At 38.3% G+C, this 25,386-nt stretch overlaps 1 protein-coding gene across 3 annotated transcripts in view; it reads left to right on the top strand.

Moving 5' to 3' along the window:
• Positions 1-1,409: 1,409 nt before the first annotated feature.
• The window catches only part of mark4a (MAP/microtubule affinity-regulating kinase 4a), a 45,155-nt gene continuing 21,178 nt past the window's right edge, over positions 1,410-25,386 (top strand). For all 3 annotated transcript variants that reach the window (XM_022666597.2, XM_022666606.2, XM_049466579.1), the window contains exons 1-3: positions 1,410-2,102; positions 13,360-13,557; positions 14,855-14,908. In XM_022666597.2, the coding sequence (XP_022522318.1) occupies positions 2,052-2,102; positions 13,360-13,557; positions 14,855-14,908 (303 nt within the window). In that variant the 5' untranslated portion in view covers positions 1,410-2,051. The remainder of the gene's footprint in view (positions 2,103-13,359; positions 13,558-14,854; positions 14,909-25,386) is intronic.

Genomic DNA, 25,386 nt, shown 5'->3' with positions numbered 1-25,386 from the left:
CTGTCATACGTATGGACAATGAAATTTTAAGTTTGTTGGTTTGCTGCTTTCAAGTCATGTCGAAAATATTGTTTGTAGAAGATTAAAATCATTGAACACAGATTCATAAAACCAGGTTTGATAAAACCACCCCCCTGCCCATGCAGGCTGCTACTACAAACACTAGTAAAAGAGTGGGTCCCTCTTAGAATCTCAGTTAATTCCAGTGTGGTACTGTAATAGGATGCAGTACCTGTGCAACAAGTCCAGTCATGAAATGTCCTCACTAATAAAAATTCCACAGTCAACTGTCAGTGCTTTTATAATAAAGAGGAAGAACCGGGGAATGACAGCAACTCGCACTGTCCATGTAAAATGACTTGGCGGGCTCAGCGGACGCTGAGGTGCATAGAGCACAGAGGTCACCAACTTTAGAGTGAATCACAACAGATGTCCAAACTTCATTTGGCATCAGATTAGCTGGAATATAAAAGCGTACAGATCTTCATGAAATGGGTTTCAATGGCTAAGCAGCTCCATTTAATCCTCACATGAGTCACATCACCAAACACAAGACAGACCGGTAAGGCTGCAATTATTAGTCGATATAATTGACAATGTCGATTACTTAAATTTGTCGACTACAAATTTTATTTGTTGACTAATCATGATTTTGTAACAGTATCACAAAGTGATGGGGACAGAAACAGTTTACAGTCAATTTGATCTGGGTGCTCAAAACACAACAGATTACATATTTACTCACTAAATATCTAGTTATTTAAATAGCTTTTAAATCTCATGTTCAGCTGTTTCTGTCCTATTTAGTGATGGAGAACATGGCAGAAATTATCGACTGCTCGAAAAAATAATTAGCAGATTAGTCGATTACTAAAATAATCAATAGTAGCAGCCCAGAACAGTGGATATTTTTGGCAATATAGTGTAAGTACACATGACATCCACCATAAACTTTTATTAACCTGGTTTATTTACCAGTAAGAAACTGTTTTTATCCACATGTGGAAAAAGATCAGACACTTGCTATGCATACTAGAAACAGGATTTCTTGTACAGCCATAATGGGCTTTTCAGTATCACACCTGTGTTACAGTCAGGTATTAATGCATTGACAGTTCATTAATGCTTCAAGGACCATCAACATCTTTTAGACTCGTGCGGGCGGGCGAGCAGCGGTTGGCGCACCTCGCGGAACTTGCAGCTGGAATAACGGAGTGATGAAGGGGAGGAGGAGGGGTGGGGGCTGTAGCGCGCGAACCGGCCAGGTTTTTGTCATCCGGTCCAAGCTTCCGTTGTGTTCTCTCTCTCTCTCGCACTCTTTCACACACACTGAGCGAGCGCGCGCGAGAGGCACGGAGCAGCGTTGAGCTTCATGATTTGATGATTTGCTATGGAAGGTGGGGGCTGCTGCTAGGTGGGGGGGTTGTGTTTGTTTTCTCTCGCGCGCGGACATGAGGCTCGAGGCGGAGGGCAGCTGCAGCAGCAGCATCCTCGCCGTTTGTTAGCGCTGGCGCGCGCGCCGCCGGTCATCCGCTTCTAGCTAGATTACTGCTCGTGTGTGCACGCGCGCCGGGAGGACGACGGGAACGAGAACGACGACGACGACGACGAAGAAGACCACCACCGCCGCCAATACTACCACCGCGTCCACCCTACGACGAAGACGACGATGATAGTGAAGACGATGCTGCCTTGACCGAGCATCCTCTGTGCGCGCGCGAGATCCGCAGAGACGTGCCGCCATGAGGGCGCGCGGGGCTTCCCCAGGCGGGCGCGGCGTGGCCGGTTAGCGCGAGCGATTGCAGCAGCACGGGGGCCCGAGGGTTGGGGTTAGCGCGCGGCTCGATTGCAGCAGCAGCCCCACCATCACCTCCACCACAACTATCACCACCATCACCGCGGCCCTCCGTCTGATGCTGTGCGCGCGAGGAGGAGATTAAACGTGCAAAAAAGGGAAGAGAGGAAAAGAGGAGGAGGAGAAAAAACAACAGCGTTTCTCTCGTTATTCGCTTGGAATCTCAGGGAAAAAAATTAAATAAATCACTACAAAAATGTCCTCGCGGTCAGCTTTGCCGTCTGCCACTGACCGGAGCTCGGATCACGTAAGTGACAAACGGCCATTCATTTCATATGCATTATGATATGCGTGCTTCATATAAAGACAGCCCTTATAGACAGCCCTCACGTGCATTCGTTGCAGTGTTTTTATTTGCAAACCGTGCGTGTGCTCGTGCATGCACGCATGCACCGTTGCATCTTTTTTTATTTGCATGCCTTTTTTTTTTCATTTTGAGCGTTTGTGTATCTGTTAGGTAGGCTTTGCACTAAAATGTTTGTTATTTTTTTTTGCTGAATAACAAACAGGGGGGGTTTGCCACTCTTCTCACCATTGCATAAATTAACTAGCCTACATTTATTTGTGTTTTGCTTTTTAAGGAAAATGCAATTACAACAGTTAGTTAGATTAGGGAAAAAAATAAACCTATAACATTTTGACATCCCAGCAGACATAGCAGCAAAGCACAGTATGACTTAACATAAGTGTCAGTTGTGCTTGTTGTCCTTTATTTGCATTTTTGTGCCGTTTTAGGCCGAATCATTTCAGCTGCCGAATATTCGGTGCATCCCTGGTATCTATCTGTGTGTATGTGGATGTGGTGGCTAGCTAACCTAGCTAGCATTCTCCATTTTTCCTGTTAGCTAGTTAGCTAGCTAGTAGGCCCTGGCTTGCTCATCTGGCTGAATGCAGGATGGTGTCGGGGTGGGGTGAGTGGGGGTCTCTGTGCAGACAGAGGGTAGTTCTGTTTATGCAGTTAGTTGAACAATGCCCGGGAAGCGGTGGTCCTAATGCAAAATAACCGTTTTTTTTCCCATTGAACGTGTGTAAACGACGGATGTACAATAGTCAATAGCCAGCCATTCATCCATCCGCATATACTGTAGCTAGAGCTCAGCGCAGCAGCTCGAGCAGCCGCCGCCGCCGCTGCTACGCATGCGCCTTTTGCGCCCACCAAGGCGTTATTTAGCTATTTTGCTTGGTTTCTTTCACGCCTGTTTTCCGTCAAGCCCCGCTCTCCTGCGCTGTGATTGGGTAGTCGCGTCCTGCCCTCCCGGGCCGGATTGGCTGATAGGGTTCTAGAGCGCTAACGCCCGCCCCCCTGCTCTAGGATTGGCTGTCTCGAGCTGTCCGCTGTTGTCTGAGCTCGGGTGGAGAGAGGGGAAAAACAACGCCTCAACTCCTATACTGAATGACGTCACATTCGGCTTTCCAACCCCCCCTCAACCCCCCAGTTCTCCCATCATGGGCCCGGATTTCGCTTGACTGGCAAGCATAAGCCATGATGCAAAAACAAGTAAAAAGCAAATGTACAAATTCAGCGTGTCCATGCACTTGGATGAACGTCGGATGAAATGCAGCTACACATTGCACGAAAAAGGTGCTGTAGCGAATGCAAGTGTAACGCCACAATCTGCTGCCACGTCTTCTTGTAGCATCGTTGAAAATGCACCCACTGCCTATGTCTGTACTAGCACCAGTGTGTGCATGCTGCAAGACAAGCCATGCATCCATTGCATCCATATTGTAAAACCACCAATGAATACAAACTGAATAAATAAACTGTAATAGAACATGTGATTAGATACTGATAGATCATCAATCATCAGTAAATACAAACTGTAATATTACCAAGGAATTCTTACTGTAATCATAGAGTGTATATGAATTACTGTAATAACACAGGTGTATGCTTTCTGTATTATAACTGGTGAATACATACTGTAATATCCCAAATGCATACGTACCAATATTGTATGCATACACGTTACAATGTCAGCATTAAATGCATACTGTAATGTATGTAACAAATGCTTAAATACTAATAGATCTTATATATACATGTTGCAGTGTCAATTGTACATACTGTAGTAACACAAATGGACCATTATCAGTAAGTATGGACTGTAGCATCACCAACAAATGCATACTGTAATATCACCAATTAAAACACACTGTAATCATGTACTGTCTGCTTAGTGCAATATGACCTCTAAATGCTTCATAGATATATCTATCAGTCTGTCTGTCTGTATATCTATCTATATATCTATGTATATCTATATCTATAAGTGTACATTTTGAAGACAAAAAGAATACATATAGTTCAGGTGCAATCAGTTTTTTTTTTCATGTAAAATAGGACAATGGGGATATTTGGAAGTATTTCTATTCAGAAAGGTGATTGGTTTACCATGTGTTTATTTACCTGATAAGTTTCCAGGGCTGCAGCATTTGGTGGCATAGGTAGTGGATTAGTAGAGAAGTGTGGTGGTGGTTCCCAAATGCAGCTCTGCTGTAATATCCCCCCACCCTCCCAGCTGGAGTCACCTCATTAGCTTAGCAAGCCCTTCATGTGCTGAATCAGGTGTGTTAGAGCCAGCAAGCCACTGAGGTGGTGCAGTATAGTATATAGTAGGGGTGTCACGATCTCGATATTTTATCGAAATCGAATCGAAATGAGGTCACGATCTCGAGTATCGAAGTCAAAAAGAGGATCGACGATCCCTCCCGCGCGCGCTACGCAAATAGCGCAGCGCGCTACGCAAATGGCGCGGCACCAACACAGCGCATCCTATTCATTTAAATAGAGATAGCCACTGCATGAGCGCAGTCGGCGGGAGTGTGATCACTGTTTTTATCTGTCCAACGAAGGAGGGGGGGCGGGGGTTGGGCGCGCAGGTTTTGTATCTGTATCTGACGGAGGGGTGGGTGCGCGCAGGTGAGAGCGTGTGAACTCGCTGAAATGCGTGTGTCAGTGTGACTTGAGAACACTGACTATAGATCACAGTGAGGTGGATTAAAAATCTTAAACTTATAATTGACTACACCTGTTGCTTTCCATTGAATTAAAAAAACATCTTTCTCTCAGATAAAGTAAACACAAGCGTGTTTCTGACTAAAATAAAAGCTTTTCAGGAGAGATATAAGTTATGTGTAAATATTTATAAGACAATACCCACATCACTTATCTAACCAGCCTGTACTGATTTCTGCCCCCCAATAATGCTTTCAATAACCTCTTGTAACCCCTGGGAGCCAGGGGTTACACTCTAATAGCCTTTAATAGTCTTCAGTAGCCTTTAAAAGACTTACCTGGCGGCCGTGGTGTGTCCACTAAACTCCGTAGTTATAAACATCCTGAGGTTAGCAGCGCGCTAACTGACCTGTTTATAATGTAATCCGAGCAGTGCCTCCGTGTCGGCTGTTCTAACCTGCTGCTGTTAGCTGCTTGGGCTGAAAGATGAACTGTAGTGAGCTGTATTATCCGGTTAGTGGGGTTAAAACCTTTATTTGTTTACAGAAACAGTAAAAACGGACTGGCTGAGCTCTGTAGCCCGTGGCTGGGCTGTACTGAAGTAGTGACTGAGTGAAGAGAGCGGGGCTTGTGCTGCTGCTGCTAGTGGTTGGATGAAGAACTGCAGCTTCATGTAATGAGCAGTTTCACCAGCCATCCACACACAGCTCTGATAAACTGCTTGTTTTAATAGTGCACACTGTTGCTACCAAAAAAAGTCACTAGATGGCATTACCATATATATCTTAATAAATAATAATAATAATATTTATAATATTTATAATAATAATAATAATAATAATAATAATAATAAATATATTATTTAAATTTTATGAGGCATAAAATAATAACAAGAAAAAAAAACAAGAAAATCGAGAATCGAATCGAATCGTGACCCTCAAATCGAAAATGAAATCGAATCGAGGATTTAGAGAATCGTGACACCCCTAGTATATAGAGATTATGACTTGGACATTCTGCAGGGCTTAGTCCTAAACATTCTCGAACACTCTGTCTGATACTTGGACGCTTCTCTGAAATTATTTATTTGCCCATAAATGCACTCTTTTGCAGATTTAATTGGTAGGATGGACAAGTTTTACAGAACACTGGCAGAAATCATATTCAGCATAATGAGAAGCTGGAGCATATGACTGTATCGACATAAGTATTGGGACACCTACACATTACACCTGCAGGTTTTGAACTATACCGTTATTAAGTGTGATATGATAACATCAGCAGTTAGCTGTTAGCAACATTTATGCATCGTGGGTCTCAGCTCTCTGTGACTCTATAACTATGTGGTGTAACACTTCAAGACTGAGTAGCTGTGGTTCCAAAACGTCTACCACTTTTCAATAAAAGACAAGGCATTTGGATTGGACACATAAGGATTTGTCCATCCTTTCAGCAAACAGTGCAGTATACAGCTCTGAAAAAAGACCACTTAAAAATGATGAGTTATTTTGATTTGACCAAATTGAAAACCTCTGGAATAAAATCAAGAGGAAAATGAATAATCACAAGCCATCAAAACAAGCTGAACTGCTTGAATTCTTTCACCAGGAGTGACATTAAGTTACCCAAAAGCAGTGTGTAAAACTGGTGGAGGAGAACATGCCAAGATGCAAGAAAACTGTGATTAAAACCAGGGTTATTCTACCAAATATTAATTCCTAAACTTCTAAAACTTTATATCAACTTGTTTTCTTTGCATTATTTGAGATATGAAAGCTCTGCATCTTTTTTGTTATCTCAGCTATTTCTCATTTTCTAAATGACAATATATGTATCTGGAATTTGGGAGAAATGTTGTCTGTAGTTTATAGATTAAAACAACAATGTTCATTTTACTCAAATATATACCTATAAATTGCAAAATCAGAGAAACTGATTCAGAAACTTAAGTGGTTAATTTTTTTCCAGAGCTGTATATATTGATATTAAAATGATTAAAATAATAAAAAGCTTTCAACAAACATCCATGGTTTAGCACATCATGATATTAACAGTGCACCCAATGTATCTTGCATTAGAGTAAAATATGATATTGGGCAGATACACTGATCAAGGATAAAGTTATGACCACTCCTTATGTCTACACTCATTATTTATTTTTTTGGCTCCACCGAGCATATAGCAACACCTTGTAGTTCAATATGTACAGGGTGTTGTCCTTCTGTTTCTGTGCATCCTTTATTATCACCCTGTTCTTCAATTGTAACGACCTCACAGGACCTTCACAAAGCATGTATTAATTAGGTGGTGGGCGCTGCTGCACACTGTCCAGAGGACGCTGTTGGTGAACTATTCTCACAGTGCAGCTGTGACACTAAGTTGTTTAAGAACTTCAGAAGCACTGCTGTATCTGTTCTACTCATACTAGCACAAAAATATTAGTTGCTCTGTGGTAATCCTGGAAGAAAAAATTAGGGTACAGAGACACAGAAGTACTATATTCTATATTTATGGAACTACAGTACTCCCATATGCTTAGTGGTGCTACAAAATAAATAATAGGTGTAGAAACAAGCAGGTGATCATAATGTAATGCTTGATTGGTGTATAATCTGCATTTGGTATATGTCATGGATATTGAGAACAGTGTGAATTTTCCTTTTGTGTAAAAATATGTATTTTAACAATGCATGTACTGCAGCATGACAATTGCACATTGCAACAATGATGCTGAAATGATACATTGTGCAGCCCTAGCACACAGTCATATAGTAAGGGTTAAAAAATATGGTGCTATAACCAGTGAACAACTACTGGTCCACAATAATACCACTCACAGTTTTTCATAGACTCACTGGGAGGGTAGAAATTTTACCCGATGACGTGTTGCAATGGTGTAATCCTATTTCTGTTCACTGTTGGAATTCAGTGATCTCTTTAGAATCACATTTTCACTAATGTTTGTAATGGAACTGAATAAAACACCTGAAATCAATAATTATGAGATGTATCCTAATACATTTGTTCTTATAATGTATACTTAGAGTGCGCTGGGCTTGTGTAAGGTTACAAAACCCCTTTATCTGGAACTGTGGAAAAATTACTGCAAATTGGAGTTTGTATGTACAACTTAAATAGGAGTTGGGTGCTTCAGTGCTTTTCGTAAGATATGGCAACAAACAAAAATACTGGAGTAAGCTGACACCTAATCTTTGTAAATTAAAAGAACCATTGTAAGTTGTGGTAGCAGTTTATTCACATCTTTGCATAGGTGCTATTTTATTATCACAAGTGCTCTGATAGCACCCCTACCCCCTGAGAATGCAGAAGAGCTGAGGTTTATTTTTGATGGAAACGTAAAGTTACAGTTACATACAGCTACAGCAAAAACCTGTATACCTCTGTTTACTAATCACTTTGTGCCTGCTTTTCCAGCCTGGATCAGTACAATGTTTCCTGAAAGTGGTCAATACGAAATTTAGACAAGGGAGGCATAAACATAGTCTCTAAAATAACATAGTCTCTAATTCAGTAAAAGACCCACAACGTTTCTCAGGTAATTTGTCAGTAGCATGAATATCAAGTTTTGATCCATTTTTGATTAATTGACCAGCCCTTTTGCCCACCCCTACAGTCAAACCAGAAATATGTATTTATTAAAGGGCAAAAAAAGAAAGGCTTTCATGTATATTGTAAAAAATAATAGTGCAAGGTACTGTTTAACCTCCTGTTGTATTGTCCCTAACATTTTCCCGGGGAAATGTTAGCATGCTTAATGTAATGATGAACGTGGGGTTCATTTGTTAACAGTTTGTTACAAACACATGTACCTCTAGTTCTTAGCTTTTAACCCCTTCAGGTTGTGTTTATTTTTATATGAGGACATTAGATTTCAGTGTGTTGACTAGCATTTGGTACCTGAGTATGTTTCTTGTTTTAGAGGTGGATGTTAGCATAGTTAGCATGATAATACACAGTGTGTAGTACAGAGTGTGTGGCACAGGAGTGAGTGGGTAAAGATGGTATACATAGACCCTCTTAATCCAATTACATTCAGACAGATATTAGATAATAAGATTCACTCTCTCTTTCCTTCTTTCACTATCTCCTTTTTCTATGATAATTTCCTTTTCTTTCTTGTTCCTTTCTAATGCAGTCTGAGCTCTCAAGCTCTCTCTCCTACTCTCACTTTCTCTCCTTCTCTTTCTCTCTGTTTTTATTCTGTGATCACATGATCATGCGTAGTGTTGCACAGATGGAGGGGATTTTGTGTGTGTGTGTGTGTTCATACCCAGTGTGAGGCCACCCTTCCTCGAAGACAGTGATCCAGAGATATGAATGTCTACACGAACACAGTCACACAGTCTGTCTCACACACATACAGATGTGCAGATTCCAAATTTAAATTTTTGTTTTATTTGATTGGTTTTTATTTCAGACTGGGCCAAACTACAAACTCATTGATGGAGGATGTTAATCCTGGATTACCATGGAGATTTACGCACACACACACACACACACACACACACACACACACACACACTGACCTTTCCATGCTGGTCAGTTGTTTTTGTCTAACTGTATGTTTATGTCATATTAAATTGTGCCATAGTCATAATCAACACTAATTCTGGGAACAATACCAAACTTTTAGCACTTAAAAAATTCTGCACTGGCATTAATAGGGTTCTGCTTCTGGGAGTGAGGCCTTTCCTGATGTCTAAAGAATCTTAGATTACAGGTGTTTATTTGTTGACATCCCCTGTATAAAATCATATTTTTTACCCCATTACTCAGAAAAATGTAAATATCTTGGGTTAATACTATCTGCAATAACAATTTAAGAAACACTGTAATTGTAAGAAACACTGTGTTTTTTTTCGTTTGCATTGTTTATTCTGTCCCAACCTTTTCTTATTTGGGGTTATACTATTCAGAAGGCAATAACAATTAAAATTTGTTAATTTATTGTTTTGAATCTGTGATGCAGGCTTCCTCATAACTTAACTGCAGCTCTTCATTTTTTTTTTTTTTTTTTTTTTTGCTTAAATAAATTACATTTAATTTTTGCTCATTAAGAGCAAATATTAGATTGTAGCTTTGGTATAGATTGCAGCTTAAATAGATCGCAATTTCTGGATATATGTCAGCATTTTTCATGTGTTATTTTAGCCTGCACTGCTGTTTTAGCCCACACATTCAGCTAAAAAGTAAAATGGTCCTAAAAATAGTAATAGTGTTGTTTTACAAATAAAACCAGAATCAGGTAAATAAAAATCATGATGTAATTCCTTGGACGACCTTATCTTTAGATAATTGCTTTATTGCGTTATGATGACTACCTGTGAAGTAATACAAGCTATGTTTTAGCCATCATATCTATCTTAACCACTAGAACACTTCACTTTTAAATACTGGGCTAATACTTAAAAATAGTGTGTGTGTGTGTGTGTGGGAGACAGAGATCAATATCTCGATCACTTGATCGCTTACTGGCGTTAAGCCAGTCACTACTAGGAAGTGCAGTGAGAGCCAAGCCAGCTGGACTTCATGCTGTAACACTGCATTTACACTGGTCTGGCACGATGATGGCTGCGATGCCATCCTTGCTTTTTTTGCTGGCTGCATGTAAGTCACAAAGTCATTACCACCTGTTCTACATAGGGATTTACTGGAATAAACTCTAGCTAAGCTGTCCTTTGTAATTATTGTAATGTAATAAAGTATGTACACTTTGTGTCTAAATTATTACGTTTGTGGACTCCCCTTCTAATTGATGCATTCAGCTTATTTACATTGCTGACAAATGAAAACACACAGCTTGTCTAGTCTCTGTAGAGAATTACTGCCAATAGAATATGACTCTCTGCAGCAGAGAAACATGAACCTATCGGCATATAATGCCTAATGTCAGGCGTGGCCTAGAGGGAGATAAAAAATAATATTGAGCTTTGAAAAGTACATTCAGTATTTTGTGATTTATTGGGGAGTTCTCACTGAAGCTCATATTCCTAAATGCAAACAAATTCTTACAGCAGTGTTTTTGAAATAAGTAAAAGCCTTTTCTAGAAAGTAGAGATAGCTTCTTTAATAAAATCATAATGAATGAGAGGGTGTACAAATACATTTGTCCAGGTATTGCAATGGCAATTACTAGATGTAAATTGATGTAAACTATTCTAGCAGATGTTAACTATGCTAGCTTACTTTTAACAAGATTGTAACTACTCCAACTGATATTGGCTACATTTTAACTGCTTAGCTAACAAGTTAGCTACATGGTAACAACTGTAGTTGGTGGTAAGTAAATGTAAACTGTTCTAGCTGACTTTTAACAATACTTTAACTACTTCATCTGGTATTTAGCTTTATTTTAACTGGTTAGCTAAAAATGTTTAGTTGAGTGTAATTAAATGACTTTAGATAAATGGACACAGCTCTAACTGGTGTTTTCCAGGTAAAACTTTAGATGATTTTTAACTGAATTTAACTATACTAGTCGAAAGTTAGCTTTCATTTTAATCATTAGCTGACCAAAGTAAAATGCAAGACACTGTTTTACCAACTAGCTTCATAAGGAATGTTTTTATATGTTTTTGTTTTTGAACCACAATTACAGTACAATAACAATAACAGTTCTTTAACTGGATTTTTTTAAATATAGCTAGACTAGAAACTACTCTTACTGATGTTAACTAGATGTGAACTATTCCAATTGATCGTAGCAACATTTAATACTCTGACTGATATTAGCTAGTTTTGAACTTCTAAGGTAAGCTAGAAGTTAGAAAAGGCGCAGATATATTTCTCTGACTGACATGTTGACACAGTCATTCACTTTCACTTTCAATTTTAATTCTTTCTTCAGTATTTAATTATACCTAGGCATTTCAGTCTATCATCCTATTTATGTTTGTTTAGTACTCCACCTCTTGAACCACCTCTTGACTGCGTTGTGGGAATAGCTGCAGCTACAGCCGAATAGCTCACGGGTTTGATAGCCACTGCTGCGCTGCTAAACCCCAAGCTTGACGAAGGGACCGATTCCCAGTAGTTGGCTAATGCTATCCCCTGGGCTAAAGCCCCCACTAAATGATGAAACATCCCAATCTGTTCTAGTCCTTCTGGGGTTGGAGCCACCAAAATGTCTTAGGAAATAAAATCTTCTTAAATGTGCTTTTTTTAGATTTATAAACGATATTTCTCTAAAACATTTTTAATGTTAAAAACTTAGAATACTAATATAATATAAAATAGTGGTATATTTTTAAACATATTTTTAATGTTATGTCACAACTCTCAGAAAGATTTGTTTACTGAAGCGATTTAATGAATGAATATTTTGCTCTTTTGTAGTGGCTACTTGGTAAAAAAAAATATTGTATATGAAGATACCCAAGTAACTTAAACGAATAAGATCTTAAGAATAATCTTTTTTTATCTTATTAAAAAAGATCCTAAAAATAAGGTGACAAAATACAACGAAAACAGACAATAAATAAATACATTATGTATAATTCACTATGAAAGTGGAAGTACAGTAAAACAGAATTTGTGTATATGTTCTATACATACAGTATTATAAACAAATAATACAAAAATTGTGTGGATAAGTACAGCTAAGCAAACTCTCCCATTGGTTAGCAGTCCTAATGTCCTAGTCCTAGAAGTCCTTATGAGTTTAGATTGACCACCAACACAATTAGAAAATAAGTGCAATTGTGTTTTGCTTTCCAGTTTGTGGAACCAGTTTAACAAGGGAAAAAAAATCCACTGTAGACCTTTTGGAAGTTCTGCCACTGATAGCTAGCAAGTATTAGTATTAGGTGTTAAAAATGGGAAACAATGGTGGCAGCTCTGAGAAGAATCTACTAAAGATTCACTGTGAAACTGCTATTTACAATTATAATACAGTAAAAATATGATAGGCTGAGAGGCGTTTTTATGAGTGTCGATATCAACCGGTTATGCACTGTAACCGAAGCTCTCCATGTTTTACTCCGCCACATACTGGTAAACTAGCAACGATATAGCGCTTACAAGCCAAACAGAGCAGCAATCGAACTATTTTAACTCGCAGAGTTATTATAACCAAAATGATCATATTTTCTTGTCCTCTTTAGCTTACAATCTTTCAATATACAGCAATAATGGAACTGTGGAATAATCGCAACAATACACTCGAGGTTCGTGCTATAACGTGTATTGGCACTTCTGTGTGGCCAAGGGCCAAAATTACATGCTGTAGCACTCCTTCTTGTGTTCTATTGCTTGAGCATAATATAACAGTAGTCTTGTTTAGAATTAGAATTCTCATAGTTGCTTTTTTTAAAACAATTACTAAAGACTGAGTTCTAACAGTCATGGTTCCCCACTGATAACTAGTGTACTAAACTAATGAATTTAGTTTCCATGCCCATTCCTTTTTTTCCATTTCCAAATCTAAATTATATCCTTGTTTTTGTATCAATTCCCATTAATACATTAAAATTCAGATAATAGTACCTTAGTGCTAACACTCTAAATTCAATTCTCTTTCCTGCAGCATGCGTCTCTGGCGGCGAGCCGTTCGGATAAGGGCACGAGTGTGTCGAGCCGCTCCCTCGGCGCACGCTGCCGGAACTCCATGGCTTCCTGCTCGGATGATCAGCCGCACATCGGAAACTACCGGCTCCTCAAGACCATCGGCAAGGGCAACTTCGCTAAAGTTAAACTGGCCCGCCACGTCCTTACCGGCCGAGAGGTGAGAAGACTTTTAACCACATTTAAGAAGCACTTAGAGCAAAGGAAAGCTTTCAACAGACAAGAAATTATTCTCATTTTAAGAGTTTGAAGTTTGGACTTCTGTGAATGTCCATTAGACATCAGAATTATACTGTTATCATCAGGCACTTGCCTAGGAATATAAACACCGCACTCACTACATCAACTCTAATCATTATACCAACTACATCAGTCTCTTTGGTGACTACCTGGTTATCATACCGAATCCCACTGGCACCATTAAAGCATGTTCACTGTCACCAACTCCATAAAAATACAGAGCATTTAAAAGTGAAATGAGCTGCAGAGCAGTAAAAAACATGAATATCTGGTTTATTAAAAGTCACTTAAACATACAGAGATCTTCAGGAGCCTTCAGGTCATTAGGAAGAGAGTTCCAAAGATAAAGGCCATAATAAGCAGACAGCCTTTCAACTTTTAGGCCCCGCTGCAGGTACGGACAGAATTCTTCTGTTGGCTGATCTGATGGCTCCTGAGGGAACATGTCTAGCAATCACAGAGGTATAGCGGAGAAATAAGAATAACAATAATGATTTACTACAGTCGCATTTGTTTTACATGGTATACCAATAAATTCTTTCCTTACCAGCACAAAATATATAGAACAGAATTAATGAATTGAATGGATAATTTAATAAGTAATTTATATTAAGTATGGTACCTGAAACTGCAAATGGGTTAACAAAATTACAGTAGATTTTGCTAAAAAAAAAAGAACAAAGATGAGAGGAAGTGTTGGTTGATCGGTAGACAGAGGTAGAAAGAGCAGAGACTTAGCTGAACGACGTGTCTGAATCGTTTCCTTCAGGAAGCATGCCTGACTGCCCTCACACAGTGACAGATTTGTGTCACCGGACAGCACGTGCACACTGTACTGGTGTAAAGAGAAACATTCATTATTTATGTGTGAAACACGCAGCATTTCTCGTAGTGAGAAGAGGCTCTAAAATCGGTAGACGAACAGAAAAATCATCTCTGCTTTGTGGGTGTTCCGTCTCATCGTCTGAATCATGTGTAAATCATGGAGTGATGCTGCATCTATCTTTAGCTTGCTGGCACAGTCAGTAAGGTGCTGTACTCCTGTGCTTAGCCAACGATATATTAGCTCTAATGACTAACTGTACACAGTCAACTTTGAATGCTTCTTATTCGCTCCATCTGCTCAGTCCCTCTGGTGTGGACTGACACATTTCAGTGTGTATTGTAGATTTAGGAATTAGCCATGGCTTGATGTGTGTAATATTCTTGTATTTCAGGTTGCAATAAAGATCATTGACAAAACCCAGTTGAATCCAACCAGCCTGCAAAAGGTAAGTGGCCAATGTTCTCTTTTTTTATCAGTCACTGCAAAAGATCAAGTTTACATAGTTTATGTACATATTTGACGCGTGCATTAAACATTTTTAGAAATTGTTAAAGATTGTGAAACTTCAGATCTTGCAGATGAATCAGTTTCTGTATGAACTGAACTTACGCTGACTGATGTTGACCACAGAATGGCACTGCTGCTGGTTTTCTGCAGTAACCAACCAGACTCTTCATTCACTTGTCAATATGGTTAAAAGTTCATTGCTGAGCAGAAAAAACTTGCCAGATCGCCTACATGGTTCTCAGGCTTAGCTTAGTTTCGTGCACCTGCACACTATACATGATGTGTCAGTTTATTGACATGTTGAACACTTCTTTAGTTTGTGTCTTATCATTAAAGTTTGTTTTTAAGCTTTTTGTTTTACTTTGATGCCTGTGCCAATATCCTATGGCCATGTTCAAACATTTCATTAGAAACACTGAGCAGTTGCTACATTATCCTGCCATTTACTGCTGCCAGTCTACACATATCTGTTTAACCCTTTTTCTTTCTCTTTGATGTAAAAGTCGAATTAATTTTGATGTTCACACTGAGTCCCAAATTGGATATATATCAGATTTTAATACCAAATACAGCTTTGGGAAAAATAAGAGACCACTTTGATTTTACCAAATTAAAAACCTGTAAAATATATATTCAAGAGGAAGATGGATGATCACAAGCCATCAAACCAAACCAAAACCAAACCAAAGTTGAACTGCTTGATTTTTGCACCAGGAGTGGCATAAAGTTATCCAAAAGCAGTGTGTAAGACTAGTGGAGTAGAACATGCCAAGATGCATAAAAACTGTGATTAGAAAACAGGTTTATTACACCAAATATTGATTTCTGAACTCTTAACTCTGAACTTAATGAATATGAATTTGTTTTCTTTGCATTATTTTAGGTCTGATAGCTCTGCACCTTTTTTTGTTATTTTAGCCATTTCTCATTTTCTACAAATAAATGCTCTAAATGACAACATTTGTATTTGGAATTTGGGAGCAATGTTGTGCGTAGTTTATAGAATAAAACAATGTTCATTTTACTCAAACATATACCTATAAATAGCAAAATTAGAGAAACTGATTCTTATTTTTTTTCCAGAGCTGTATATATGAATAGCTGAATGGTTATGTGAATGCACTCAGGATAGACCTAGGGACGGGTGGGTCTATTTGTGTACACAGGCCTGTGTTTATTTATACATAGACATATGTATAGAATGCATGTATGGATGGAGATAATGTGTGGGTATATTGTACACAATTGTGGAACAGCGAGTCCCTGTTCATGGCTGCGTGCTCTGTGACTCATCTCCCTCACACTAGATTATCTGTACCCTGCATAAAGTCCAGCCTCTTCTTGAACACACACATTCTGTGTATAGTGGCACTCTATAGCACACTAGACTATCTATAGCCTGCTGTCCGGAACCAGTTAGTGCAGGCGGAAAGCTTTATTTAATATAGGCAGTGATGGAGACAAATACCTTATGATCCAGTCACTGCTTATGTTACTGACTCTGCATTAGCAGTGGAACACATTTTAGCATAGGCCATTGCTTTAGATTTAACAGCAGCAGTTTTGCAGTAAATACAATGTACCTCATGTTTTTAACCAAGAACACAGAGATCCAGATCTAAGCCACAAAATGAGCAGGCCAAGCATGACAGCGCCCCAGTAAGGGCTTTTAATAGTGGTTGCTTTAGCATGGAGCTAACTTGCAGGCCTAAATCCTCACACACTGACCTTAAATAATGTGCACTAATCTCTAGTAGACCTGCTTATGTGCTTTCTGACACTGTGACACACTGTTATGTATAAAGAGAACATTAGCATAGCTAAAAATAGTTGCAGTATCTTGGAACTTGAATTATGTATCTGCTTTTTGCAAATTTTAATAACAACAAATTGTTCAGTTGTGTTGGATATTACAGCAAAAATATCTTTATATCAGCAGTTAAGTAGTTAATAATAGTAGGTTAAACCATGCTTCTGCATTGTCTATGCAGAATTAAAGTACTTAGATAGAATTGTATCAGCCAATTTTGATTATTAAAGTACTTATATAGAATTGGCTTGGGCTGATACAGATTCAATAAGGTACTTGTATTGGATGGTATTAGCCATCACTGTAAATTCCAGTGCAAAATGTTTGAATAACAAAGATATGGGGCCCTATCGTACACCCTCTGCAAAACACGTTGTGATGCTCATTCTTATCTTACACCCTGTAAACAGTCTATTTTCACACCTTGTGCCCGCGCCATTATAGTGTCAGAGTTTAGAAATAAATCTACCCTGATGGGCGTGGTGATCTGGAAGTGAGGTATTCAGGTAAATTTCTGGCGGGTTTCTATCTTGGCGGCAGAAAACACAGATGCGCCACTGACCGATTTAAACTTTGACAACAGCCAGTAGTCACCTGTCCATACCTATCTTAGCTAGGCAGGTGCGCTGTATACACCCCTGCTCCTTGCACACACATGGCAAATCCAGCTTTTATCCATCAACAATAAACAACATACAAAATAAAATAACATTGCTGTTCCCTTAAATTAGCTGCTGGCACACTTTTACAGCGTGAATGAGCAGGTCAGTTTTCTCTGCTGAGACGTTCTGTGCTGTTAAGATACGAAGGCACCAAAGTCAGAGTGCACCTGGCTCATAAAGGGAATGGCAAGTGACACACTGATTGGTTTATCTCATGTTACGCCCTAAACACACCCATAATTAAATAAGAGATTTAGTACATGCCTTTTGCATATTTTGAGTCGCGTAAATCATACTTTTTACATTCTCATGATACCATAGACACACCGACACGCTGAAAATGCAGCTGTGTGATGTGCAATTGACGTCTTGCCTATACATCGCTAAAATAGGGCCCATTTATAATATTTTAATTCATGTTATTTATTCATGTTACATCATATAAAATGGCAAATTCGTTTTTTCAAAGGTTTATTGGCATTCTTCACAGTTTGTCCTTAACTTTGAATTTAGATTGATATTTATACTATGTATTTATGTGCTAAGACTTTAGCTGATGTTGAATATTAAGATATTAGACTAGATTAGCATCAGCCAATACTGTAAATTTAGTTACTATGTTCAAATCAGTAATGGCCATTAGGTAACATTAAGATACACATGTCTCAATGTTTGTGGACACACATTTAACTTTTATATAGTGAACTTAGAATGGATTTGTATCAGCCAATATTAGAGTACCTAAATCGTCATTTGGAGATGCTAAACAATACATGGATAAGGTTCTGATTATTCCGACTGTCTGTTGGTGTTAACAGTTTTATACATCAAGGTTACTGTCCGTTTTTTCATAAAATGTGTTGTGCACATACAGTAGAAGATGTTTTGAAGTGGAGATGTGTTCATGTTCTGTTACAGCAGGATTTATGAGCCCTATGTTTTAGAATATGCTGTACTTGATAAAACACATAGTGTATGTATCGCAGACATACACAAATTCTGCACATCACATCCCAGAAATTACTGCTGTTAGACTTTTCTTGCGTCACTCTCGTCCAGTCGAATTTGCTGATGTTGGACCAACTAGTTATTTTTTCCAACATGTCATTTGGACACTCGTGACAATGGACCAGACTGTCATTTTCCCTTAGTGTAGAACAGTCTACTCACAGCCCACAGCGAGGACAACATAGGAGGGAGGATGGAGATGGAGAGAGAGAGAGAGCAAAAAGAAAAGCAGAGGAAGAGAGACACTTAACTTGACGCTGTGCTGACTGTTGCAGTACTATACAGAAACTGCAGTGACTTTACAGCAGAAGAGAAAAATCTGCTAATAGGTGTTCTCACTCTTAAATTGATTTAAAGTTTGTCTCTTTTAAAATATCAATTAGAGACACTGCTCATGATTTTATTCACGATATAGCTTAGAGAAAACATTATACTTCTTATAGCCCTGGTATGTAATTGATTTGTAGACAGGTTGGGATGCAACAAATGTTTAACAAACAAAAATATTTGGCAATAAAATAACCTGCTGGCTTCAGACAAATAAGTGGAAATGCAAAATAAATTATACTGGACAATGACACATTTATTTTAAGTCATATTTCAGTGGTTACACTCTAAGGCCCTGAGCAATATACAACAAACTGCTAATTTAATTTTTTAATTTTTACACTGTACTAAATAAATTAAATAAACTACTGTAGTGGTTTTGTCCCTTTCGTCCTTCATCAGTATGTTACATGTTACAATAAAGCCTAAACAATCCCATACACATGATTTAAACCATGTAGGAGGTGTTTCACATTCTTCCTCTACCCATGCAGCTATTTAGCTTACAACATTTCTGAACATAGCATAATTCCTCAGTAAATTTCGCACCAAACACAACATACAGATTCTTTAGAAGCTGTAATGATCCATTACTTTCCTGACAGTCAGAAATAGCTAGATGAATGCATTCATTAGAAGGTGTGTCCACAAACATTTGGACCTATAGGGTATGTATTCTCCTCTTAATTTTGTTCTGGAGTTACACTATGCAGTTTAGTCCTGATTCTCAGTTTAGTTGACTTTGTGCTGGTTGGCTGCACAAAGCTTGACAGTTGGCTTGACAGTTAAAGACAGAATGGAGTAATGGAGTAATGTGGCCTGCATACTGATTATTGGCCTACAGATCACAGTTAGACAGGTGGGTGCATATAATTTTTTTTTATCCTGACTCTAGTCTGAACTGGTCCCATCAACAGCCAATAAAACACATGAGACAAACATGTGGGAAAAAGCTTTTATTATCTACTTGCCTTTTCAGGCTAAAATACTTTTAGAATTAAGCTGAAGTTGACTTTTCATCAGGCAGGGTCTGATTTTAATTCTACCCTTTAGTTCCACCTTAACCCCTTAAAATGCCTTGTCCCATATACAGACTATAGGTGTAGGTGATCTGCAGTAAAATAACTTATTTACTTTCTGAAATTTTGAGGGCTTTGAAATCTCCTACAGGACACTTGGAGAAGCTGCCTGTTCACTCTCTGCGCCACTTAATAATTTCAGATCAGTAACAGCAATCAACCCAAATTCTGCAGGTTTAAAAAAAAACATAGACATAAAAACTAGACAAACATAACAAAACTAAAGATTTCAGGGACATAAACTGTTTAATATGAATTTAAAATATTTAGGAAAGTTCAAGAAAGAGACAATTTTATGATTTTATTTATTATATTTTGACATTAGCAGATTTACTTAAATATATATATATATATATATATATATATATATATATATATATATATATATATTCTATCTCAATTACAATTATGCTTTTCAGCAATGTTCCTTATTAAACATGAAAGGTTTTTATGTAATGCTTGAATGGAAATCCTCAAGATTTAGTCGGGTAATATCAGGCAGACAATTGACAAAAATCCTGGCCTGTTAATGGGTTAAATGATGCAACAGTAACTTTCTGGCACTGCATGTCCAATACCACAGCACTATTTAAGGTGGAACTGAACGAATAGGTAGCAAACATCTGGCCTGTTTGTTGTATAGCCTCCGCAGACTGCTAGGCTGCTCACCTATAACTCCCTCTTCAGTCTGTACAAAACGACTTTGACCAGTATTTCTCACCTAAAGGTGTTTTTCTTTGTTTTTCTATTTTTTTTGTTAGTGCAAAAGGTGCTGTAAGCTATTCTGCTTCCATGTTTACTCAGTGTAACATGTAATGCATGTTTTAGGGCATGTTTGGTTCAGTTAAGCATGAGATTGAAGTTGTGTAGTGTGTGAAACCTAGTCATTAGGTATGTGATAGACAATTGTTTTCATTCCCCATAGGAATCAGTGAAACTCAGTGGGGAAATGTGAGATACCCATTCTGGTTGTGACCTGCTATGACTTTAAAAGTCATGTAGTGTTAACAAAGCAGCAGTTTATTGTCCCCTTCTATTTTTACTCAAGACTTTTTTTTACATATAAATATATAAATAGGATTAATGGCCCTTTAAGTTTTGGGTGTACAGTCTTCCTGCGGCTATCGCTGCAGCTTCACCAGCACCTTTGTTTTTGCACATCAGCGCTGATCTCTTTTTCCAGGATGCAAACAGCTCACCTGGGTCGTTGGCATGGCGACGCTGCCAAATCCTAAATGCTTTAAAAAGCGAGCCACACATCTTCTGTCTGATCACAGCCAAGCTCAGAACTTTTCATCCGGAGCATAAATTAGGCTTTATTGACAGACTAAATGTCAACAGAGCTCCCCTTGTCTGTACGCTAATTATCATTACAGCCAAGAGGATATAACCTGATCCTGAATCAGTACTCAACAGTGTTCATACAGAAGCTTGTTTTTTAAATGCTGCATTTGTGTATGCACATTTACTCTGTTTGTAATGCATGATAGCTGCCCTATGTGTGCATGTGTGTGTGTACATGTGTGTGTGTGTGTGTTGGAGAAGAAAGGTCGACAGCTGCGGTCCTCCACAGGCCTAGAGCACCCCACGGTGTCTCAATCTGAGTCCTGTATAACACACACCCACTGCACGTGCTCCACACACTGACATACACACTTGTAGGATCAGTTACTTTAGCAGATACATAGGGTAGGGTATGGAGTCTATATAACTATATCATTATAAACATAAGGACTATTTTAATCCCTGGAGGCCAATCGATTTAAATTAATTAATTAATTGCCTAGTCAGGAATCCATGGACAATCACCAAAATTCAGATTTTTTTCTACTGAGATGTTTGCCAGGCCTTTACTGCAGCTGACATCAGTTCTCTCTCATTCCAGCTTAGTTTTTTCTATAGTAAGTAAAGGGTATAATTAATTGGCTTGCAGTCAGATGACTGACTCTGCTATATGAGAAAACTCCTTATGAAACTCCTGGTTTGCTGTCAACATTTTTTGGTTACTATTCATCTGTTATGTAAAGCAATACACTAGCTTTCAGTCTGTTTTGCTGCTTTTTTCTGAATCTATTTTTCTGGCAGCCATGCATGCCCATGGTATAACAATACCTTCAATATGTTTGACAGATCTTCTCCATATTTAAGCCATATTTGTTTCATCTGTCCATCTGAGTTTTGTGTCAGAACTGACTGTGCATAGAAGGATGATGTACTGTATTTTTAAGGCGTATTAATAAGGAGTCCTTTAATTTCCCCTAAAATCATTAGTGCTCCTTTTAATTCAGTGCATCTTATGTATGAACTTTATCAGTCAGGTTGTGAGGAGCAGTAAAGCCACTCCACTGAAGTACAGCATTGTACAGGAGTTTCAGTTTAGTTCTCCAGCACCAGGGCTGGAATAGCATTAACATTAACCGCTAACTGCACTCGCCATTTCCCCGTTCAGAGGGGAGTATAACCCCGGCTAGCACTACTGGGGCAGTATTAGCATTACCCTCTAACCACAGCGCTAGCTCTTTCACGCGTTCAGAGGCGAGTATGGCTATCCGCTAATGCTAATGTTCCAGCCTTAGATTTGGAAATCTGAACTTGTAAATGTAAGTTACAGGAAACTGTAAATAAACAGAAGCGCTTTACTCACGGAAATAAACAGTTTTCAGGAGAAAAATCTTTGTAGATTAACATCCAGTTAACGTTTGACTTTTAACAGAAAGTCTTTTTTTATTACAGTTTTGTTTACTTAGCTTAGCTTTACTTAACTTAGCTACCCCCACCACCACCACACAGTGGCGAGACCTGCTGATATAGAAGTTCCTTATAGTGTCTCCTAAAATGTGTCTTATAATACGGTGTGCCTTATGTATGAAAATAGACCAAAAAATAGACGTTTATTGATAGTGCGCCTTATAATGCAGTGCGAAAAATACGGTAAACACAAAAATAGGTTATATATATATATATATATATATATATACATATATATATGGAAATCTGCTGAATTTTAAATGATGGACTTGAACATATTAGTTTGCAGTGAATACTGGCTGGAATAAACTGTCATTTGTAATTCAGATTGATCTGAAGACCAACTGTATGAAGGACCAGTGCACATATAGTACACATACGGTACCGCATGTTTACAGTGCCGCACATGTATGTGTGCAAAATTAGTCATCATCGCTGGCACTGGTCCAGGTCATATATGTTGTGTGTGTAAAGGCTTTTGGCTGATCTCCATCACACGTGTGTCCTCTGTCACATGTTAAAGCGTAGTGGTTTCCCTGCTTACACACCCCTGACTCATTGTCCTAATGAGCTGTTAGTCATTTAGGTGTGTGTATCTGAGTGTAATGTGTGATCAAGCTCTGGCCTGATAGCTCAGGGGTGGGCCCTGGGAGTTTGTAGCACTATCATTCCAAACAATACTACATATACTTGCATAATATATCTAAGCTAAACAGAAATGCATATAAAATACACATATAAACCTATAAAAAACGTATTCAAGATTGATTAACAGCTCTACACAGTTTAGGTTGTGTGTGATAATTTACCCAGCCTCCTAACAGCATGATGCTGCCACCCCCATGCTTTACTTTTGGGATTGTGTTTTTTGATAAGTGGACAGTGTTAGGTTTACAGGGCTGAGATTTTTCCCCACTTTCTTTGGGCCCTGTTGGATTGGGCTAAAGAAAGTGGTCTGTGACATAAGCCTACCTCTTAAATACTATTTTATTTTTTAGTTAAAGCTATGTAGTCACAATATAGAAAAGTAATAATACTGTTTGTTTGATCATAAAAATGTTGCACAAGTTAGAGTGTGCGTCAGCTCCATCACTTGTCTTCATGCTCTTGACCTGCAGTGCCGTTTAGGCCTGTGGATCATTTTTCACATTGTTTTTTAATCATTTGGAGTTCCGTTTTTAATCACAGTTTTCTTAAACAATAGGCCTATGGCTTTCTTCTGTGTTGCACTGTCCATAACATCATTCTGAACAGATTTCGGTCATCCAAACAACTTGGAATTGTAGTTAAAAAGGTCAGTTTTAACACTCTACTCACTACAAAAAATGAAAAAAGTTTAAATCGGCTTGGGCTTGGGCTCATAATGACAGTTTATGGGGCAGGCTGGATCAGGTAAGGGTCAAAAGCTTTGCTGTTCTTCATTTCAAAGATTTAGTGTTAATTGTAATGTCTACCCAACCAATATACACATGCAAAGCCAGACTCAACTAAATAATCATACATTTACCCCAATCCATGTAAAGTTAAGCTAAATTTAATATGGTTTACGATGATGATCTGTGTAGACCATATACGGTATTTTATGTGTAGCCTAGACACAATACATAACAGTGCAAACTCCTATCACGTTGCAGAGCAGTCACACATTACACTCAGATACTAGGGGTATAACGAACTAATCTTTATCTTAATATGATGTTTTGCAATATTTTATTTATTCTCAAAAAAGATTTTTGTCTCAATGTGTAATTAACAGATTACATGCAAAATTGGTGATAGACAATGGTCCATTTTCTGTTAAGTTTAAGCCTGTTTGAGTCTTCAGATCTCACTGTTGCATAAATCTTTCATTTTACTCAGATTTTATGTACAGTTTTCAGAAAATTGGATTAAAGGAAATCATTGTATATAACCTTGCGTACAGTATTGTCATGTATTGCAGTACATTGTATTGTAACCCCTGTATTGGGATATGTATTACATCATCAAACTCATGTAAATTTGAGCTTTCCAAGTAAAGTTCCTGTAAAAGCATTGATCCAATCATTGCCAGACTCAGTAGACTGATGCATGTAGTTGTACATAAGGTTGGATTTATTTAGGTTCGGCTATTCTGATGTGTTTAGCTTGAAAAGCTCAACATAAAATTTTATTAGATTAGTTACAGTGAATCCCAGCTATGGGGTAACTTGGGGTAACTATGGGGTATGATTGCACACACATTACTTCCTGTTGAATTGTTAGAAATGATTACCTTCATAATTATAGTCATTATTCAGCATAAAAACATTTATATAAATTATGTTTGTATAAAAATATAAACCCTTCTCAAATAATGAAACACATTATTTAGCACATATAGAAATGTTCAGTGTACCGGTAGTTGCTAAAAATGAACAAAAATCAAGATACTAATGTTTGTGGTGGGTCTAATCTGCTGTAGCTCTGTGTTTGTGGATTGGCATCTTGGCAGCTGTGCAGGTATCCCATAATCCTCTACGGCTCAGCTGGGCCGGGCATTAGACTCCTCACTGAGGTTTCCATAGCAACTGTTCTGATCTATAGGGTCCTGCTAACAGCAAGAGGGAGGGAAAGAAAATGAGTGTTTTATTCAGACTGTGTGTGTGTGTGTGTGCGTGTGTGTCTGTGTGTGAGTGTGAGTGTGAGTGTGAATACATGTTAGGGGGAGTTACTGGGTGTTGATACTCAGCTCACAGTATGATGCTCTATACGATATATGGTTCACATTTTGATACATCAGAGTGTATTATGATATATAACT

This window comes from Astyanax mexicanus, chromosome 1, assembly GCF_023375975.1.
Source record: "Astyanax mexicanus isolate ESR-SI-001 chromosome 1, AstMex3_surface, whole genome shotgun sequence".
NCBI classification, from domain to species: Eukaryota; Metazoa; Chordata; class Actinopteri; order Characiformes; family Acestrorhamphidae; genus Astyanax; species Astyanax mexicanus.
Note: the sequence above shows the minus strand (reverse complement) of the source record. Positions and strands in the feature narration are given on the sequence as shown.